This window comes from Mastomys coucha, unplaced genomic scaffold (assembly GCF_008632895.1).
Source record: "Mastomys coucha isolate ucsf_1 unplaced genomic scaffold, UCSF_Mcou_1 pScaffold4, whole genome shotgun sequence".
NCBI lineage: Eukaryota > Metazoa > Chordata > Mammalia > Rodentia > Muridae > Mastomys > Mastomys coucha.
In genome coordinates this window covers 15,954,564-15,977,145 of record NW_022196910.1, presented here as the reverse complement: position 1 = coordinate 15,977,145, position 22,582 = coordinate 15,954,564, and the positions used below count along the sequence as shown (strand labels likewise).

The 22,582-nt window shown below is 44.6% G+C and overlaps 1 protein-coding gene across 2 annotated transcripts in view; it reads right to left on the bottom strand.

Annotated features, from left to right (window-relative positions):
* The window catches only part of Gnptab (N-acetylglucosamine-1-phosphate transferase subunits alpha and beta), a 77,487-nt gene that overhangs the window by 17,360 nt on the left and 37,545 nt on the right, over positions 1 to 22,582 (bottom strand). For both annotated transcript variants that reach the window (XM_031349115.1, XM_031349116.1), the window contains exons 6-13: positions 18,005 to 18,069; positions 17,527 to 17,661; positions 7,858 to 8,019; positions 6,760 to 6,939; positions 6,392 to 6,562; positions 4,298 to 4,421; positions 3,137 to 3,340; positions 1,687 to 2,741 (exon numbers count right to left, since the gene is read on the bottom strand). In XM_031349115.1, the coding sequence (XP_031204975.1) occupies positions 1,687 to 2,741; positions 3,137 to 3,340; positions 4,298 to 4,421; positions 6,392 to 6,562; positions 6,760 to 6,939; positions 7,858 to 8,019; positions 17,527 to 17,661; positions 18,005 to 18,069 (2,096 nt within the window). The remainder of the gene's footprint in view (positions 1 to 1,686; positions 2,742 to 3,136; positions 3,341 to 4,297; positions 4,422 to 6,391; positions 6,563 to 6,759; positions 6,940 to 7,857; positions 8,020 to 17,526; positions 17,662 to 18,004; positions 18,070 to 22,582) is intronic.

The following is a 22,582-nucleotide window of genomic DNA, read 5'->3' as shown; positions in this document are numbered from 1 at the left end:
ATATAAATTTTATAGTGCCTCAAATGTCAAGCTACTTCAGCTGGTAACAAAGAGCATGTATTTGAGTTCTGAATAGTCTAAAAGAAATTGACCTCACTGACTATGATAAAGAAAAAGCCACTTAGGTAGAGCTGAATGGTCCAAGAAAATTGGCAAAGAATTTGAACATATTATAATGGAAGAAATTGTCTGCTTCCCAAACTGAAGAGAACGTGAGGAAAATCAGTGCTGGTTAGCGTACAGAACAGCAAGCGTCCCTGTGCAGGATGGGAGTGTGAGGCGGTGCCACATCTTAGGACCTAAAGGTTTCAAGGATGAAACCTAGCAAGTCTACCAATGGAAATAAAAACTGAAGCATAAGATATGTCGTATTGAGATGCAGTAGCTGTAAAATGCTGCAAATGTCCAGCTGTTAGGAAGAACATAGGGGCTGCCAAGGGCTCCTTCATCACAGGTACTGACTCAGTCAACCAGGGAATACGAGGATGGCGCAGTCACCACTGTAGCACAGAATCACATAACTGACTGTTTATGTACCTACAGAAAAGACTGGAAGGATGACCCTTCATCCACCTCAAGGAGGGAGACTCAAGACCTTCCCTCTATGGCAGATTTCATACTGCTTAAAAGTTGTACTTCTCTACAGCCAAATGTCTATACTTCTAGGAAAAGTAGGAAAGTGCATAAAGAAACACAGGCAAGAACCTGCCACCTGGGGCTGGAGAGATGACTCAGCGGGTAAGAGCACTGACTGCTCTTCCAGAGGTACTGAGTTCAATTCCCAGCAACCACGTTAGCTCACAACCATCTATAAAGGGATCCGATGCCCTCTTCTGGTGTGTCTGAAGACAGCTACAGTGTACTCATCACATATATAAAATAAATAAAATCTTTAAAAAAAAAAAAAAAAAGAACCTGCCACCCTCCACTCACTTAGCGAGTGCCTCAAGAGCAAGGCAAAAAGATGTCTCCCAAAGGCACTGAGAGAACAAGACATGGGCCCCACTCCAGCATCTTCTTCTTCCCTGTCCAGCCTTGATTGTACAGCTTTTCTTGGTCTGTCAACTCCGACATGTCTATGGTCAGCTTACGGGGCCTGGAAGCCTTTCCTAATGCCTTAGGCAAAGCTGAAGCTGTCTCCCTTAGGACCCCTTGCCTAATCTCAACAGGGATACCTTACGGCTGGCCACAATCATCAGCTTTAAATAAATCCCCCCTCCTCTCGACCTCTCAGCCTTCCCGAGGAGTGACTGTGTCTGTGTTCCCTAGTGTTTAGCACTGCGACAGCACCTGGAGGAAAAATGACCCCATGTCACTGTGAAGGCCACAGATGAGGGTCGCATCGACGTTGGAAATGCTAACGACCTTATCTGAGCCTCAGGTTTTCTCACCAGCAAGGCTGGTGATGGCATCAGATCTCCAGGCTAAGGAGAGACAGGATGTCAGCCTTGCTCTCCCTTCCTGCCCAGCCTCCACCCCTAGCTAAAATCCTTACTCACGTGTTACGTGGCATGTTTATTATTAGGGTTACTGGGGAAAGATTCAATGAAATCACTCAAGAAAAGCACTTACTTTAGTTGTGGTCACAGGAAAATGGTAGATAAATGGTAGTCGCTACTATGTTACCACTTAGAAAGTTATTTACGTTCCAGGGCATTACAAAGAACAATGCTAGCTCCAACTTACATCAAGAAGGTCTTGGAAATACTTTTTTTTCTCCCAGGGCAAAAAGCCTGGGTAACTCTGTGCATGCTGCTGCAACCTTCTGCTAGGCACCAATTCATTTACAGGTACGTGGCTATCAGCATTGCCCTCTGCCCTGTCTCTCTCTTCTTCTGGCATACGGCTTTCTGGGGGAACGATCAGTGGTAAGAGGTTCTCTTTGGATACAGTCATGCCTAGTGTAGGTTGGGCCAATCTTGCATTAGTCTCCAAGACCGGGGGTGGATTCAAAGCGTGATCATGGCCATTCACAGTCACTGTCTCTGATGGGGTCATCCATCTCTCTGATCTGTGTTCAGCAGCAAAGCTATGTGGACGTTGGTGAGAGGGGTTTCCCTGTGGTGCCTCCAGGTTGTCTTTTGTCTCATCGGTCCTAACTTGAGGTTTTACTTTAGTATCCAGTGAATTCCCCAGGAAAGACCTCAGCAGGGCTGACTTGGACAAGTTGTATCCTTTCAGAGTGATGTCTCCATGTTCCAGTTGCAAATCCAAGTTGCTAAGCCTCACCTGGGCCTCTTTGGGAAGGAGTGAAATATTTACCTGGGGAATTTTCACCTCCCCTTGGAATCTCCCTGTTGCATTTACATCATGTCTCCTGACCTTGGGGAAGCGTTTCTCTTCGGGAACATCCTCAAAAGGGACATCAGCCTGAGGAAGAGGTGTCACTGGGCTAACCAGATTTTCATAGACCTTCTGGGTTGTAGAATTCAGTTTAGGTACCTCCCTCGTGTCCACCTCTACTGTTATCTGGATCTTGAACTCTTCGTTATTTGAGTTTTGAAGTGTGAGATTAAAATATATCGTGGTTGCGTTCATTCCACTATGCATTATGAGGTGTATGGTTTTCCACTTGTTTGCAATGGATGCGTGACGGATGATCGGGTTGTCGCTGTAGGTCCCTTCAACTCCTCTTCTGGCTATGTTTGCAAAGCTGAAATAAGACAGGTATTCACCTTTGGGGACAACATAGTGAGTCTGGTTTGGGAGAAGTGTTACTTTATACAATTCATGAAAATGATCTAGAGGAAAAAACACAAACATGGTTTCTTTTTAATTAGGCATTTTTACTCCCAGCCTTAATTCTCTGGGGTCAAGTTCTTACTTCCTAAGGGTAACTTTAAATTTATCTTAAAATGCTCACAAATTTTAACACAAGGTTTGGGTATACGGCTCATGTTACCATTTGTGGTGACCACAGCAATTTACATGGAATGTTAACCCTGACACAGTATAAAGATGAGATGTAACTTTTATCAATAAACTTCAATGACTAGTTTCCAACTTTATTTGGCCCATTTGAGAAGAATTACTTTAAAGAATGACAACCACTGAGTGTCACTTAAAGAGTGACAACCATAGAGGTATTTGTGGGTTTAGCTATTTGTCCCTAAAGTTTTCACTGCAACAAACATACCTTGTCCACAGTCACCCGCATCAAACCCGCAGGACAAGACGTTGCAGGCTTGGTCACAGAACTTATCAGCGAGCCAGGAGTTTGCACATCCTTGGTTACAGTAAGAGACAGTGTTTATTCCTCCACCAAACTGCCAGTGCTGTCCGACTCCAATATTCCCGGTACCCCCGCCTCCTGCAACATACCGACTCCCTGCACTATTACCTGCAGAGGGAGGAGGAAGGAAATGTCTTTGGAGGACTTAGAGCCATGAAAGAGGGCAGCTCATCATGTTTGCAAGACTGAGAGATACATGAACTGCAGATGCAAAGTCTCTTCCCTGTTCTTCAACAGAAGACTGCCTGTGTCTTCAGGAAACTCCCAGAAGTATCAGCTGGTAGAATACAGACAGTGGTGGTGAAGACAAGAGAGCTAAGCTGGCGTATAGCTAAGCTGACCTCCAGTCACAGGCTTAGTGCTGTCACACACTAACAGTTCTAGGTCTGCTCTGTGCTGTGCTTCTGTCTTACGAAAGTGCACCTCACAGAGAACACTGAAACACAGCTTTGACATTTCATTTCCTCTAATATTCAACACACTAATAAGCCCATTTGCTCTTCTGGAACACCAGAATAATAATATCTGGGCACACTCTCTTTCTCAGGGCCCCCCAAATTCAAATGGATAATAAGTAATGCTCTAGAATTTAGTGCTTTTTGAACTGAAAGCTAGTAAGTGGACATATTTTTAAAAGTGCTAACATCACGTCCAAAGGTGCATGGCAGTTTGTGGTGGTGGGGGAGCTGGGAGCGGGGGTAGGTGAGGGAGGTGGGCAAAGGGGAGAAAGTACTAAGTAGATAAAGCACTATTTCTGCTACAACTCTGATCATTTCACAGCCTACTGCAGTTTCCCACTGAAAGTCACTGCTGTGGACTCCTGTAGAACCAGTGAGAACGATCCTTGGGTTCACATAATTAAGAGTATTCTAGACGCTTTACATAATAACCAAAGATATTTCCAAGGGCAGTGCCTACACCAGAGAAGTGCCTTCAACAATGGATCCCATGGATCAACTGGGCCACATGGCGCCACCAACCAGGGATTCTGAGTTCTAGAGAGTCAGTAGCACGCATTCCTAGAATTAAAGATGAGAAGATGAACGAGCCCCAGCACATCCTCACCAGAGCAGTCTCCACCGTCCCAGTCACAGGCTGAGTTATTACAGGCTTTGTCACAATAGCCGTCTTTAATCCAGGAGCCTGGGCAGCCCTCCGCACAGTTTGGTACAGGCCATGTCAAATAAACCTGTAACAAAATTGAAGAGAAACTGCAATAAGCTCTGACACTTTTTACTCTTGAATTAAAATTTAACTGTAGTACTGGCGAGATGGCTCAGCAGGTAAAAGCACTGACTGCTCTTCTAAAGGTCCTGAGTTCAAATCCCAGCAACCACAACCACCTGTAATGAGATCTGACGCCCTCTTCTGGTGTGTCTGAAGACAGCTACAGTGTACTTATTTATAATAATAAATACATCTTTAGGCTGGAGCAAGTAGGGTCGACCGGAGCGAACAGAGGCCCTAAATTCAATTCCTAACAACCAGATGAAGGCTCACAACAATCTGTACAGCTACAATGTGTACTTATATACATACAATAAATATAAATCTTTAAAAAAACAAAATAAAATAAAATTTAACTGTAAAGTAGCCTGAAGAAAAATAGGTTTCCCAAAGCCTGGCTGCTGATATTCGGGCACTGCCTTCGGTTGGCAGAGGCCCACTGGAGAGTTAAGCCTGCAGAGCTGGCTGCTGATGGTTATTCATGATGGCCATGGTGATTCTCTCCCATCTGCATCAGGAACAAGGACTGGGCCATGGATTAGTTCTAACAACATGCTCTTACAATCTACTTTGACATAAAATACCAATGCCAGACTTACATGTGAGTATAAAAACATGCCAAAAGAGGACGGGACTCTGTCACAGTCACTCTTCAGCTGTGACACTTACTACTAACCTCTGTGTGCATTTATATATAACCAGACTCAAGGCTGAGGGAAAGAGAAGATGATGCTAGGAGCCGTCATCTCCACGCTGAGGCCGTGTTTAGACAAATTACTCTAACATTCAGGGCTCCCAAAATGAGTTATGTGGTGCGTGGTTTCTTTCCAAATTAAATCCACTAACGATAAACACACACTCTCCTTTTTACAGTCATTGTTCCTTTGCACACTACACTTATTCAGAATTCACTTTTAAAATCTAAACTGAAACAAGAGCTTGCCAATCGCTAAAAGAGCTTGGCTCTGTAGCATGTATGAGTTCCTGGGCTGGTCCCACAGGGGGAAAAAAAAAACAGTTCAATTCACACAGGAGGTCAATCCATGCCACCTGATTTAAACCTTCAGCTCCTCCCCAACTTTTCCCACTATCCGCAATACAGCCAGAGTCAGACAGGCCACCTTATGTGAAACTTTACCTATTCCCACTTCTATTATACACTCCCCACCCCCAACACACACACACACACACACACACACACACACACACACACACACAAACACACATGTATAGTTTTGTTTTGTTTTTTCTTTTTCTAGACAAGATTTCTGTGTGGCCCCAGCTATCCTAGAACTTACTCTGTAGACCAAGTTGGCCTTGAACTCACAGATATGCCAATTGCTGCCTCCTGAGTGTTGAGGTTAAAGATGGGTGCCATCACTGCCAGGCTCACTTCTCACTTTTTAAGCACCATGTTAAGCTAATTTTCTGTGGTGGTCATTTTGCTGGCACCTCACATGCAATTTTGTTGCAAAGTGGTTTTGTTATAGTAGAAAATACAAAGGGTCAAGGTGAAAAAAAAAAAAAGGAATTCTGGTTATCTGAGATAATTCTGGTTATCTGAGACTGCAGGAAAGCAATCTTTCTTTCTTTTTTTTTTTAAAGATTTATTTATTATTATATGTAAGTACACTGTAGTTGTCTTCAGACACACCAGAAGACGGTGTCAGATCTCATTACAGGTGGTTGTGAACCACCATGTGGTTGCTGGGATTTGAACTCAGGACCTTCGGTAGAGCAGTCAGCACTCTTGACCGCTGAGCCATCTCTCCAGCCCCTGAAAGCTCTTTCAATGGAGTCCTCTTACCGCCTAACTGCCTGCTGACTTGGAAGTCATAAATGCCTGCTTGTTAATACTTGAATACAGAAACATGCACACAGATTTCCTCATCTGCTAGAGATTTTCTAGCTAGGCACCCACCTATCTCTTACCTTTTGACCTTTGGAGTGGCTGTAAAAATCATCAGGCCAAACATCCTTACCAAACATGACATCGTCATTTAGATAAATAAACTTCTGGGACAGCCCTTCGATGCGATGAATGTGACTTTCAATAGCAGGGGAACTGAAAGTAGGCAAGTGGCTCAGATTTTGGAAAATGTCCTTTTAACAGAAAACACACATAGAGGGCAAACGTGAGCTGCTTTGATTTGGTTCAGAAAGAGGGAAAAGAGGAGACTGGTAATTCAAAAAGGTAGACATAGAGGAGGGGGGCAGGGCATGAAATCGCAAGATCACTGTACCACACTGAAAGCACAGACAAGAAACTGCAGCCTCCAGGTATGTGCAACGTCACCCACCTGGTGGGTCACTATGGTCACTCGAGGGTTGTCAAGGTTCAGCCAGGACGGAATCTGCCCATTGGTGACAATGAAAATATTCCGTACCCATGGCGCGTGTCTCTCGATAGATCTCAGTGAGTACCTCAGCTCCTCGTTATCTTCAAAACGGCTGGCAGACACATCCTCATCCTGCTTGGACTGGGAGTTGGGAGAGATATTGGACACATAAAGACATGAAGCATCTACTCGAAATCCCAGCTCCTCTTGATCCTTTGCCTGCTCTGCTCTAAGGGGGCCAAGTTTTATGTTGAGCTGACACAAGCTGGAGTTATCTGAGAGGAAAGAACCTCAACTGGGATATAGCCAGGCAGTGGTGGCACACGCCTTTAATCCCAGCACTTGGGAGGCAGAGGCAGGCGGATTTTGAGGCCAGCCTGACTTCCAGGACAGGCAGAGCTACACAGAGAAACCCTGTCTCAAAAATAACCAAAAAAAAAAAAAAAAACCTCAACTAGGAAACTGCCTCCAAAAGATCAGGCTGTATGTAAGACTCTTCGGAATTAATTAATTTTTCCCCTTCTTTTTTTCCTTTTTTTATTTTTCTCTGAGTAGCCCTGGAGAGCTATCCTAGAATTTCCTCTGTAGACCAGGCTGGTCTTGAATTCACAGAGGCATTTGCTTGCCTCTGCCTCTAGAGTACTGGGATTAAAGGTGTGTACCTGAGTGTGTAACTATGACTGTATGTGTATGCGGGTGCCCTGGGAGGCCAGAGTGTTGTAAGATTCCTCAAAAACAGAGTCATAGGAGGTTAGAAGCCATGTGGGTGCTGAAGGCAAACTTGGGTCCTCTGAAGAGCAGCAGGTGCTCTTTACAGCTGAGCCACCTCTTTGGCCTTGTTCTTCTCAATAAGCAGCAAACCAGTGGTAGAGAATGGAGGTTTGGAAAAGGTCTAATCAGATCACCTCTCAGTTAAGTCCTCTTCTTCCTCGTAATAAATCGACTTGTGAAATTGTAACATTCAAATTCTTCAGCTGACCATGCTCCCAGCTGTGGGATTCTGGCAATGGCAGACATTCTCAGTTCCTGGCCTGGGCTGTAGGAACCTATACTCCTTACCTGACTGATGGCACTCAGGTCCCACAGCAGATATGCAGGGCTGATGGTCAGTTCCTTCCCATTGATGGTCATGTTCTTCTTGGTCTGCTTGTTCAGCTCTTGGAAACCCTTGGGGTTATTCAATTTCAGAAGAGCAACACTGGCCTCTGAATATAACCGCAACTGAAAGGTTACAGACATACACGTGACCTCAATGAATAAACACAGATTTACACTTCTTTATTTATTCATTTGTTGATTTATTTACTTGTTTATTTTTGAAACAGTTTCAAGGTCTAGGCTGATCTTAAACTCCTGGCAATCCTTCTGCCTCAGCCTCCCAAGTGCTGAGATTCTACAGGTGTGAGTCATCATGTCTAGTTTTTAAACTTTTAATCTTGACACATAAAGGCCACAAGTGTTACCCAGATGAATGCAACAAGAAGAGATGGAGACCAGTGTGAACAGGACACCTTAGGCATCATTTGACAGCTGCAGCCATGCCACAGTGCCCACAAGAGATGCTAGATCTCCTGAGAGGGTGGTGCTTTTATGAAATTCATCTAAATCTTCAGAGCTGGCTTAAATGGTTTTCATTCCTCAGAAGGCAAAATCAGATAGGTCTCTGAATTCAATGCCAGCTTGCTCTTGAGTTCCAGGACAGCTAAGGTTATGTGGAGAGACTCTGTCTCAAGGTTAAACAAATAAATAAATAGCCAACAGTTTCTAGCTTATTCTAGAATATTACCAATATGATCATACTGGGGGAAACCCACAATGTAACTGCTGGTTAGGTGACTCTATATTATCCATGGACATCTCGGCGGCTTTCTGACTCACTCCTGGAATACCTTGGGCCTGACTATCTCCAGAGGAAAGCACCTTTTGTGGGCGAAGCTTTGGAGTGATCACAAGCCTAAAAGGGAACAATATAAATGGCAGCAAGTTTTACACAGGGGCTTCTCCACCCTCTCAGCGCCCACACCACCTCCATCTGGAGTAGATATAGACTCTGAATCAAGATTTCCTAGGAAAAGAGCTTTTTCAGCAAGAAACTCAGGAGAAACCACCCCACTGAAGACAGGAAATCCTCCTGCCACACTGGCTCCTCTATCTTTCTTAATCTATAAGACATGATCAGGGAATCATTCTAGGCTCTGTATTTGCCTCTAGACTTTCCTAACTCATTTTCTAAACAATTCCCTGAGTTCCTAGTGGTCCCCAAGCCAGAAGGGTGGTAGCATTTCATGTGTGTCCTTCCCTCTTTGCATCACGCATGCCATCAACTGTTTATTTTTCCTGTTGTTTTGTTTTGTTTAGTTTGTTTTCTGAGACAGGGTCTCTCTCTGTTCAGCCCTGGCTGCCCTGGAACTCACTCACTCTCTAGCCTAGGCTGGCCTTGAACTCTAGAACTCAAGAGATCTGCCTACCATTGCCCAAGCATATGCCATTGACTCTTAAGCACCAACAGTGTGAATGCAGTCTCCTGACTGTATTCCCTTACCTTGACTGTCCTGGCACACATCAGGACCTTAAGAAGTCAGCCACCACAGCTGTCATTCCTGCCTCTGTGCTGGGGAATGGGAAGCGGTCTGCCTAGGTCCCTTCCCAGCACTCCTGCAAGATTCTGTGCCCCTTCCTTCCAGTTCATGGGTTCCCACACCACCTCTAGGATTCCCCTAGAGAGCAGAAAACCAATTTCTAGAGTAAATAAATATTATTGTAATATTATAATTCGATTTTAAACTTAAATGGGAAAATATCTGCATCCTACTATCTCCTATCAAAATTGTTTTTACCTTGGAAGTAATTTTGAAGCCTCACAGAAATGGCCCCAAGCTATCCCCTCTTTACTTTTATTTTGAGACAGGATCTCACTGAGGTGCCTGGAGAGGCCTTGAATTTGCAATCCTCCTACCCCAGCCTTCTGAGGCAGATTACAAGTCTGTGTTACACTTTAACTTGATAATTATAGCATTTTCCCTACAATTTCTACCACTGACTGGGCATGTAATGGGCACCAGACACTGCCTTGGGCAATTATTGTACTAGGGTTAAAGTGTAAATTCAGATCTTCACTGCTCTGAGCCCTAATGGATCACCCATCCAGGCTTGTGCTGCCATAGCGGAGCTGGCCTGTGAGATAAGGTCCCTGCTCAGTGCTCTTAATCACTGAGCCATCTCTCCAGTCCTAATTTTATAATTTTATAATTTGCATTGGCCTTTTATTTGGTAAAGAACTTTGTCAAGAAAATTACTCTTGGTGCTGGAGAGATGGCTCAGCAGTTAAGAGCACAGACTGCTCTTCCAGAGGTCCTGAGTTCAATTCCCAGCAACCACATGCTGGCTCACAACCATCTGTAATGGGATCTGATGCCCTCTTCTGGTGTGTCTGAAGACAGCTACAGTGTACTCCTCATATATATAAAATACATAAATAAAATCTTTAAACAAATATTCTTAAATTAGCAAGTTTTTTTATAATTTTAAATTTTGTTTTCAAAGATTTATTTATTATTATAAATGAGTACACAGAAGACAGTGTCAGATTTCATTATGGGTGGTTGTGAGCCACCATGTGGTTGCAGGGATTTGAACTCACAATTTTCAAAAGAGCAGTCAGTGCTCTTACCCGTTGAGCCATCTCATCAGCCCAAATTAGCAAGTTTTAAAAAATATACTTAATAATTTTTTTTCTAAAGATTTATTTACTTATTATATGTAAGTACACTGTAGCTATGTCTTCAGATACTTCAGAAGAGGGTGTCAGATCTTATTACGGATGGTTGTGAGCCAGCATGTGGTTGCTGGGAATTGAACTCAGGACCTTTGGAAGAGCAGTCAGCGCTCTTAACTGCTGAGCCATCTCTCCAGCCCTACTTAATCATTTTTAAAAATGTATTTTATTTCTATGTTTTGTGGAAGGAAGGAGTATGTACATCACAGGCAGGTTGGAAGTCAAGAGGACCACTTGCAGGCGTCTGACCTCTCTTTCCAACATGTGGCTCACTAGGATTGAGTTTAGCTATAAGATGTGGCATAAGCACTGTCACCAGACAGTATCCTCAGCACAGCATCTTAGAATCAAGTTCCATCTTGCTGGCAGGGCCAAAACTGCGTCCATGTTCCCTGGTCCCAGAGCCAACTCCTGGCCTGCTTCTTCAGGTGTTTCAGGTCTCTCTGTTAACCAGTAAAGGATGCAAAGAGGGGAGATGCTGTCATCCCATTATCTAAGGCACACACGTCACAAATGTACTGCCTGTCAGGACACGCACGTCACACATGTGCTGCTGTCATGACTTAAGTGACTATGTGCAGCTTGCCTTCTCCCTTGCTCCCTTGTCCTTCTAAATTTCCGACCAGAGTCTAGGAAGGGACCTGGCTGCAAAAGCTGACCCAAGGATCCTGAAACCAGGTGACCTGGATAAGGTCCAGATACCAACATTAACTTCCTTGTTTAACCCCTGTGCGACAATATGATCGGTTAGTGCCACAGCCCACCCCACCCCCATTCTACGAAAATGTTGTACAGTCTCCCTGCATGGATCCTGAACTGGCTGCCTTCCTGAGGTCGCAGAAAATAAAGCTTTCATTTTACGCTTCTGTCTCTGAAGTAAGTTTCCCCAACAGCCCCTTTACCCCGCAAACCATCTTGTCAGCCCACACTAGCAACTGCCTAGGACTGGTCTCTAACTCCATCATCAAAAATCAGAAAGAACCACATAATAGGTGAGAGAGAGAGAAAAAGGAAGGAAATTTTTTAAAAAGAGTATTTCAAAGCTTGAGATTTTCTGCCTCTATAAAAGGTAGGGGTAACAAGCACATGAAGTACGAGGCCAGCCTGGTCTACTGAATGAGTTCCAGGACAGCAAGGGCTACACAGAGAAACCCTGTCTCGGAAAAAAAAAAAGAAAAAGAAAAACCAAGCATGAAGTAGCCTCTGCTGTCCACTAGGTGGCAGCCCAATCCTGCAACTTTTATCACTTTGTACTAGATGCATCTGTGGCTGGAAAAGGATCTGAGATGTACTTTGATCCTGGATATTTTTATAGCAAACGCCATGTTGCTCTCTGATAAGGTTAAGTAGCTGTGGTTTCTGATGAAGGATGGAGTTCTTAACTGGAACTTCTGATTGTTTGGCCACCAGTTCTTGTAGAGCTGGGATTGCAGGCCTCTCATCTGTTTTGGGCAGTGCTAGGAACTAAGCCCTGGCATCCACCCTACTACTGAGGTACATTCTTAGCTTTAAAAATTTCTAATATCCCTAAACATGTTTCTACCATTTGCACTATTTCTAGAAAGAATTCTTAGCACTATGTCAAAAAGAAAAAAAAGAAAATTTCAACTGAAAAACACTGAAGGCTGGTCAATGGCTGCACATGCCTTTAATCCTAGCACGAGGCAGAGGCAGACAGAGCTCTGTGAGTCTGAAGCCAGCTCAGTCTATAGAGTGATTCCAGGACAGCCAGAGAAACCCTGTGTAGGGGAAAAAGAAAAAAAGAAAAAAGAAAGAAAAAAGAGAAAAGAAAAAAAGAAGAAAAACTCTGAAGATGATTCTAAGTATCAACAATGGCCAGAATGTAATTACTTATGACAATCTCAATAGTATAAAATTTGTTTCCATCTTTGATAAAGGATAAAATTACATGTATACCAAAGGATTTTTTTTTTTTTTTTTTTTGAAAATAAATTTCCTGGACTGGCAAGGTGTCTCAGTGGATCATGGTACTTGCCACCAAACATGCATGACATCACAGGTTTGTTTCCAGGGATCCACATGGTGGACAGAACTGACTTCTGAAAATTGTCCTGTGACCTCTACACCAGCACACTGTAGCATTTACATGTACGTGTACACACACACACACACACACACACACACACACAACAAAAGTTTCCTTATAATTGATTACCTATGTCCTTTATCTATACATCTAGAGTCGTGTAAACATTTTCAGCCAAAGGGGTTGTGGGTGGGAAGGTTAAGGAGGCTCTGATTCAGAGAACAGAGGCCCGGATACTGCTAAACATCCTGTGAGCACAAGACACTCATCCTGGGGTAGGACCATCAGTACAGAAGAAAGCAAACCTATTGTAGGAGATCAACAAATCCTGAAGAAAGGCAGAGGTTTTCCTGCAAGATATACACCAACAACAACTTTTTAAAGGCTCCCAAAACTCAGAAGATATAACCTGGCTTCAAATTTTGGCTGATTTGATTTTTATATTATTAGGAAGTCTTTTTAGGATGGTTACTTTTGCCATAGTATTGAGGACTAAAGACTCACATTTGAGAAAGAGAAGGCACATAAGGCTTCTGTGACAACTCCCACTCTACCCCCTAAAAGCCTCCACCCCCTAAAAATGTTAAGAGCCTAGACAGGAAGCCACTAAAGAGAACCCTTTAACGACTGTGACAGAGATGTTGAAGCGTAGCTTTCCACAGTGACAGCTTCAAGCAGTGTGTATGGGGAAGGACTCTGTTCGCTTTAAGGGGCTGGCCACTGGGAGTTTGACCACGCTTCAGGGAGTAAATGGGCAACACAAATTGGACTTGGTTGGGTTTTTGTCTGGGGGAGGGGGACAGACCTTCCCTATTTCCACACATGCACTGGCTATTTTTGTGTGTCACCGTGCCATAATCCCTGACTGAGCCAACTTAAGGGAGGAGGGGTTTACCTTAGCTCGCTATTTGAAGGAGCTGACCATCACTGTGTGGAAAGAATGATGGCAGGAACATGAGATTACCTGTTCACCTCAGCAGACTAGGAGGAAGAAACAGACCATGAGGCAGGGCTGGCCTATGAACTCAGGGTGAAGTGAGCCACTTCATCTAGCTAGGACCCAAACAGTTTGCAACCACTCAAAATAGTGCCACCATCTGAGACTTGGGTGTTCAAATGCAGGCGCCTCTGGGGTACATTTCTATCCAAATCATGAGAACAACTCTGTGGCAGTCTATTCAGTTATTCACGCACTCCCAAATACTTTGTGTGTAAGTCCTGTCCTTCCAAACATGATTTAAATACTCCAGGACAGGGCATATATCCCACACCCCTGCATACCTACTTAGCAACCACCATGGCTGAATTACGCTTACTGTGAGCATTTCCTTGTGAGTTCTGGGACGATTTCCCAAATGTTCCTCACACAGTAAGGAATAGAACACAACCAAACAAAAGTCAATGGAAAAGCCCTACCATGAATGAAAAACATCTAAAACCACAGAAGGATTTGAGGTGAAATGAAAATAATGACGATGGGTAATTTATCGAGAGCAATTCTATGTTAAAAATTCTACGGTTAAATCCATAGGTAATGGGATGATAAGATGATTCACCTCCAGGTTTCTCAGAACAGAAAACCTGACAGGAGGTTGTGTGTTGTACAGGGTGAGAGCAGTCACAGGCTTGTAGGAATTCTGATCCACTACCTTAGCAATACAGACTCTCTAGACCCTGTCCTCCCCTCAGAGCTACAACAGCACACTTTAACAGGACACACAACAGTGAAGGCACGTGCCTATATCAACTCACTGGGAGTGGATCACCACAGATCGGACAGGCCTTCCCTCTGGTTCAAGGCCTGCACCCTGTGAATGTCCTTCAAGAGTAGTGCTTGGGCCGGGCAGTGGTGGCCCACGCCTTTAATCCCAGCACTTGGGAGGCAGAGGCAGGCGGATTTCTGAGTTTGAGGCCAGCCTGGTCTACAGAGTGAGTTCTAGGACAACCAGGGCTACACAGAGAAACCCTGTCTCGAAAAACAAAAAAAAATATATAAATAAATAAAAAGAGTGGTGCTCGGCCCCTTGTGTGGCGGTAGAGAGGTGAACGAAACAATGATTTAAGTAAGGTGCAGCCTGTGGTGTCTGCTGGACATGGCTGGGCCCTCCCTGTCTCCTTGTCTGACTCTTGGACCACAGGCCTCAGCAAAGTCCTCCCAGAAGAGCACAGGAGTGTGACGTGATCGAGCTGTTCAGGTCCCAACCCTCAGTGACTTGTGGTCGTCCCTCTCATGTGTGGCATGGGCCTCCACTGCCACACTAAACGGAACTTGTTACTCCCATCTGCACTGTTTACCTCCACCTCTGAGTGTTTATCTCCACCTCTCGCCAACAGCTCGTCAACAGACGAGGCTGAGCATCAGGAACTAGTCCCACACTGGCCTCCCGTGGCCCCTGGGTAGGAAGAGCTTGTAGGACTGAACTGGTTCTAGCGCATACCACTCGTGTCCCTACTCTGTGCCTTGGAAACACAGCAGACTGTCATCTTCCTGACTCAGTCCTCCCTACCACCAGGATAAGGTCCAGCAACCTTGCCTTGCCCATCTCCCCAGCCGCCCCTAAGGAAACCTATGCCAGTCTGCCTCTAGGAACTCCGCAGACTCACTGCCTACTTACAGTCCCCAGGCTGTTCTCAGAGCACTCCTCCACCCAAGAACAGCGGCTCTGTTGAGGACCCAGCTAAGCTGCAAAGCCTGTCTGATCTCCTAGTGTGACTAAAACCCAGGCATCCTTGGACACTTTATACTCCTATCCTGGAAGTGTTCATGTCCCAGGTAAATGATTTAATTCTCCTGCTGCTCTCTTCATCCTTCTGGCATGAAGGGGGTATTTGATAAAAACCATCTAGACGGATGGACTGGGAACCTATGACAGGAACCACCATTCTCAGAAGATACATAACGGAATGAGAAGGCCGAGCCCACGGGAAGAATGTAAGAGCCACGGGCTGGGAAGTGGCTGCATGGAATTATAAGGACCTGAGTTCTCATCCCCAGAACCCACGTACAAGTTGGATATGCCTTGTAAGCCCAGTACTTGGTTGGGGGAAGGGAGACAGGCTCCCTAGAGCTCACTGGTTGGGCAGCATGGCCAGCTGCTGAGGCCAAATACTTAGTGAGAGACTCTGGCTTATCAGGGGGAGAGTAAGCAAGGAGGCCTCCACACACACCTATACCTGTACATATATATACACACATTCTTGCGGGTCAGCACAGCAGGATGTGAAATATCCACACAAGTTTAAGATGGAGGGGCAGAATAAATTCCTAATTGCCTTTAAAATTTTGATTAATGTGGACTTACAGAAATAGAATCAAGAAAGTCACTCTTCCCATATAAGGGAGATGAGCTGGCAATGAAAAGGACTAAGGTAATTTATCTGTCATTCTGAGACTAGCAACTAAAAAGCCAAGAAGCCAAATAAACTTTGACTGAAACAAGAGTTAATCTATCTATGGTTTCAACTGCTCAAATCAGTACTGAAAGTACCTCAGGGGAAGGAGGAAATGCGGGGTCTATTTTAGGGTAACTAAAGATTAACCACAAATACAACCCAAATACAGCTTCGTGCTATTCCCAGGCCATACGAGTACTGCATGCTAACAGACTACACTTCTGGAACTGTTTCAATGTCAGATGAAGAAAGGCTACAAGGGACAGCTGGGCGTGGTGGCAAGTTCCTGGAGTGCCAGTAAGAAGCAGAGGCAGGAAGATTACAAATTTGAGGACAGCCTAGTCTACATAGCAAGTTGCAGGCCAGCCAGAATTACAGAGTGAGGCCTGCCCCAAACAAAAATGAAGATGAAGAAGAGAGGAGGAGGAGGAGGAAGAGAAGGAGGAAGACAAGGAGGAAGAAGAGGAGGAGGAGGAAGAGAAGGAGGAGGAGGAAGAGGAAGAAAACTAAGCGACTAGCTAGCTATGCAGGAGACAGGAAACGAGAAAAATGACGTCATTCACACCATGGTTTTCTCACAGACATAATACAAAGCATCTTAACCTGTAAATGCCAGTGGAGGAGGAAAAAGTTAAAGAGAACTCTGGGATGGAATGACTAATGCAAGGACCGAGAATGAACTCCCTACTCCCTTCCCACTACCCCCACCTTCTTCATCCCTTCACAATTTTGTTAAATGGTAAAAACATGAGCCAGATCTCAACCATTCCAGAGGCAAGGACTGTACGTACGCCTGCTGCTCTAGGAGAAAAGATGCTGCTGTGTTCACCCCCTGAAATGTGCTACAACAGCAGGACGTAAGGTCGGCAAGAAAACACACCTGCACGAACTTGTCCTGAGTCGACCAGGCAGATGATTCAGAGAGCAAGAAATGTTCAGGAAAAGGCCAGTCACCAGCCAACCAAAGTTGATCTTCAGAGAAAGAATGGTCAGGGCTGATGGCTAAGAAATACACTTATATCTTAAATACATTGATGTCCGGATTTGCTATTAGTCAGAATTTCATATTATCAAACATTGTAAATATCTGGATTGCAACCCCTTTATGAAGGAAAGCTTTCATAGATATGCATACTAGACTTCTAACTACTTTTATGACTTTCCCCAATACACACACACAAAGTAAGAAAAAAGTGAGTGATAGATTATAAAAATAGTTACTACAGAGCTTAGTTTGAAGGTGCAAATCTGTACTAGCACTTGAGATGCTGAGGCAGGAGGATTGCTGCAAGTTCATTACCAACCTGGCTTCGACCTAGTCTCAAGAAACAAAGTAAGCAGTGAGGACCTTCTGCGCAGATCTACCTTCAGACAGCATACTGTGACAGGACAGAGTCACTCTTTGCCTTTTAGAACTGTTGGCTAAACTTGAATAAAATGTGAAGTGGACTGTAATAGAAGGTCATTCAGGGAATGAGAGGTGCCATGCTGGTGGCTCTTTTTCTGCTCTTACCAGCTTTATTTTAGAAGAAAGATTTTCTGGCAGTTTTGTCTTCAGTTGACTTGTCTCCTTGAATGTCGGTGGGAATCCACTCAGGAAGGCCAGGTCTTGCATCAGCACTAAGCCTGGGACTTCTTTGTCTGTTGTCTAGAATAAAAACAGAAGATCCGACTTACCTTCCGTATCACAAAGCCGGGGAAAACTGACAGCGGAGAAGTTAGTGCAGTTCCACCATACTCTCCGAGCTTCAAATTAAAACTATCACCATAGCTGGACGCTCATTAGCACCAGTAAGCTAGGTGCAGAGAAAAGGTCCTTAAGGAGCAAAACATGGGGACACAGGACTGCAATCCCAGCATTCCCAGGGTGGAGGCAGGAAGACTGCAAGTTCAAGGCCAGCTGGGACTACACAGCAAGACCTACGGTCTTTATTACGCATACATTTATTCTGGTCCAATGCAAAAGAACAACTTCAGCTCAAATGACATACCAAGTAAGCTCTCCAAACTGCCTGCTTGCTGCTTCCCTTAAATGGTCCAGCCTGGGCGTCTTCAACTACAACAAACAATACAAGAAGCAAGCATACGGTTAACAGATACTCATCTATAATCTCTGGCAAAGCACTATACAGAGCATCTTGGGAGCTGGTAAATAGCATAATACATGGGTTCAAGAAAGTAGTTAGGGCCGGGCGGTGGTGGCGCACGCCTTTAATCCCAGCACTTGGGAGGCAGAGACAGGTGGATTTCTGAGTTCGAGGCCAGCCTGGTCTACAGAGTGAGTTCCAGGACAGCCAGGGCTACACAGAGAAACCCTGTCTCGAAAATAAATAAATAAATAAATAAATAAATAAATAAATAAATAAAGTAGTTAGGAAGGTAAAATCATCACATTCAACAAAGGAGGCACACTAAAAAGCAGTGTATAACTAAACATTAAACTCTGTATCGCCAAGGGATGTATGCAGGCCATAGAAACATGGAGTGCTCTGTGGAAATAAACAGGCTGAACTGCAAAGAAGTGATGGGGGTGGGGGGTGACAGGAAAATCACAGATCTAAGAGCAAACTGGATGAGAAAAGAAAAGCATCGTCCAACTACAGCATGACCTCTGGGAACGTCAGTGCTAGCAAGTAAGAGTAGCCACACTTGAACAGGCAGAGGTATTTATACAAGAGCAAGCAGCTGCCTTATGGCCCACACTCCTTTAAGAAATAGATTTCCCACAGTGAACATCTTAGATTCATCAGGTGATGTGAAGCAGGGCTGGGATTGGTGGGCACTCAACTGCAGGAGAAGTATGAAAAAAAAGTGTACAAGGGCAGGCAGTGGTGGTGCACGCCTTTAATCCCAGCACTTGGGCAATAGAGGCAGACGGATTTCTGAGTTCGAGGACAGTGAGTTCCAGGACAGCCAGGGCCACACAGAGAAACCCTGTAAAAACAACAACAACAACAACAAGCAAAAACAAAAACAAAAAAAAGAAAGTGTACAAGGGACCCAACAAAGGTGCTACTGACATCCAAGATGGATGATGACAGAGGACTCTCAGGGTTGGGGCTCCAATTCAAATCTAGGGACAAATGAGGCAGGTCCTACAAACTGCAGTCTAGGGAGGTGGACAGCAACCCTGGATGAGAGCCTCGGGCATACAGAGGTGGGCCGGGATTGTAGTGAAAGACCCCTGGGGGAGACCCCCACTCAAATCTCGGGAGGACGTACACCCAAGGAATCACGAGAGACCACATCTTGATGTAATTACAAGAGGTATATTTTAATTTCAGGACACCCTGGTTCGGCACCACAGTTATCTCACACAGGAGATAATGGAGCCGACCACAAGGCTTGAAAGTTAGGGGTTTTTATAGGAAAAAGGTCTGAGGGAACAAAGGGATCAGTGTGGTTATACATGATTGGCTAGTTCAAATATTAACTATTATGTGCAGAATAGAGTGGAAAATTCCTAAGGTTGGTGTTAATCTGAGTCAACAAAGCATCTGACCTTAAACCATATCTGAGAGGACCAGATGGTTCATTACTTAGTGTCTGCCAGGCACGTCTTTGCAGACCTGGGCCTTGGACATGTCCTCGTTTGCCCAGACATGTTTTCCTCTATGTTTATAGTTTTATGTCTTCTTGACCTGCCAGCTCTTATGATATCTACCAACTTGTTTGCTCTTTCCCAGGCCTATGTGGCCAGTTTGTGATGGATTCTTAGGCCCATAACTTTTCTTCCTAGTCAGCACAGGTCTAAAGCTTTAATTTCTCCTTACAGTAGCTGATCGGAGAGCATCTGCTTAGAGTGCACAAGGCCCTGGGAACACTCAAGTGAAGGAAGTGTTAAAACAGCTGGAAGTGGTGTTCACTCTTGTAACCTCAACACTCATAAAGCTGATGCAAGAGGCCTGTCACGAGTTCAATACCAGCTCGTACATAGTGAATGCTAGGCCAGCCAGGGCCATACAGCAGTATCCAATCTCTAAAGACCACCACCTCGCCAACAACAACCCCACTCCTAAAAGCAGCAACACTGGCCATTAGGAGTGACCCTAACTTTCAAATACATTTATCAGGTAACTCTGCTCCACAGATATAGAGGGCGATACCCTGGTAAGTTGGAGAATTATAATAGGTCTGGTATGTGTAACATATATGTTCATGTAAAGTATCCTCAAAGTCCTCACGATGTCCCCATGCCACCTTCCTGTTTCTAAGAGACATACAGACTGACTACTCAGCAGGGGAGAGCAGGTCCTGGCCCATTCTGACTGAAGGATATGAATCACACAGCCACAGCCAATCTGGAAGAATGCCCAAGAGCTTTGCTGTGGCTCTTGCCTCCAGGAACCCCACACCAAAGCTTTTAAAAGAAAAGGGAAGTGTCGGTGAAATGGGCAGACAAGCTGACAGGGTTTTGCCTGTTTGAGACAGGTTTTCTCAGTGTAGCCCTAGCTGCCCTGAAACTCCCTCTGTAGACCAGAGTTTGAGGCTGGCCTGGAGCCTCTACCTCTCCAGTGCTGGGACTAAAGTTGTGCACCCCCACAGCCCAGTGGGATTTCTTATCCTAGATATAAGACTAACAATTCTCCAAATTTGTGGCTGTTTATAGCAACACATTAAATGTAGCAAAGTATGGGCATCTACAAAATGTAGCTTTTACAAAGGTACAATCTGTAAATGAGCACCACAGGACAGTTCTACAAACAACTACCACAAGAAGTAGTGACCAAGAAACCTAGGTAGGCTGGCCTTCGAAATGGGCAGAATGCACACACTCCTTACTTCCCACGCACCTCTGTCTGGAGCACACTCACTCTGGCCTGGATTGTGACACTTTCTGTCCCTTCTCAGTTTATACTCACTACTACACAGCAAACTGGTTTGTACAGAACATGAAAAGAAACCAAAATTCGCACTACAGAGAATTAAGGGCACAGCCAAGCAGAATCTGCAATACTAGGAACAGGAAAACCCATATGAAAAGCAAATACAATATTATGGAAGCACTGTCTATTAAGGGGGAGTAAATCAACGAGACTAGGATTTTCAGATTTGCCAGTTTGTGCTAGGTAGAGAACTTAACCACTGAACAGCTCAGTCTCTGTTACAGAAGTCTATGAAGGAAATGAACAGGGTTGGAATCTAAGAACTGTTGGCAAAACAGAAGCAACTGAGAGAAGAAGCAACAACAAAAAGTGGGGCTGGCAGATATGATGTGGACAGAATGATACTCTCTATCGTGGAAAAAGCTTGCAAGCTTTCACGGTCCCCAAGCAAAATCCACAGCATCTCCAGGTAGAGATGTCCAATGCACAGGGAAACCAAGAGAGAGGAGAGACCAGAGCTGAGACACATGTGTGGCCTCAGAGCTCAGCTCTCAGCATGGGGACACAGGAACTTCATGCCACAAACTAATTCCACAGCTGCTGAACGGGTAGGGATGCCTCGCAGTTCTGAGGCAGCAAGGCCAAGAACAGGGCTCAGCACACTTGGACTGTAGGGAGGATGCTCTTCCCAACTGCAGTTAGGCAATGTCTTGTTAACTTCCCATGGAAAGAGCTGCTGGGAATTGGCTCATCATGTGGCTGCTGGGAATTGAACTCAGGACCTTCGGAAGAGCCGTCAGTGCTCTTACCTGCTGAGCCATCTCGCCAGCCCCAGTTCTTTTTTTTTTTTTTAAAGATTTATTTATTTCTTGTATGTGGGTACACTGTCGCTGTCCCTAGGCACACCAAGCATCAGATCCCATTACAGATGGTTGTGAGTCACCATGTGGTTTCTGGGAATTGAACTCAGGGCCTCTAGAAGAGCAGTCAGTGCTCTTAACCTTTGAGCCATCTCTCCAGCCCCTATGTATTCTAGCTCTTATATGGCTTTTTTTTTTTAAAGTCTCCAGAATGACTTGGAGCCAGGAGGAGGTACTTTGGAGTACGAGGTGGAAGGTTCTCACAGGATATGAGATATCTTCCATGGCATGATGTGTTTGCATGAAGGAAATGCTGTGCAGTCCTTTGCTGAGATGGCACACAGCCTACAACACAATACAACAATGGCTCTTTGGCTTTTCTCTGGACATTTTTAGTTTATCAAACATTTCTTACAGAATCATTTGTTTCATTCAGAATTTTATTATTCTAAATGTCAGTGATAACACGGTTTAAAAATGCACCCAGAGGGCATGGTGGGACGTACCTTTAATCTCAGCACTTAGAAGGCAGGTGGGTCTCTTCGAGTTCAAGGTCAGTCTGGTCTATATAATAAGTTCTAGGACAGCCAGGGCTACATAATAGAGGGACCCTGCCCCCAACAACAAAACTTCTAAAAATAATAATAAAAATAAAATACACAGAGAGATGGGTCAGCAGTCAAGAGGACTTGTTGCTCTTCTTGAGGACCTGGGTTCAGTTTCTAATACCCACATGGCAGATCACAACTCTATAGCTCCAGTTCCAAGGGATCCAACATCCTCATCTGCCTTCCAGGCATGAGGTGTGCACACATGCATGAAGACAAAACATTCACACACACAAAATAATAAATATTTTTTTAAAAAAAAAATAGGAAAAAAA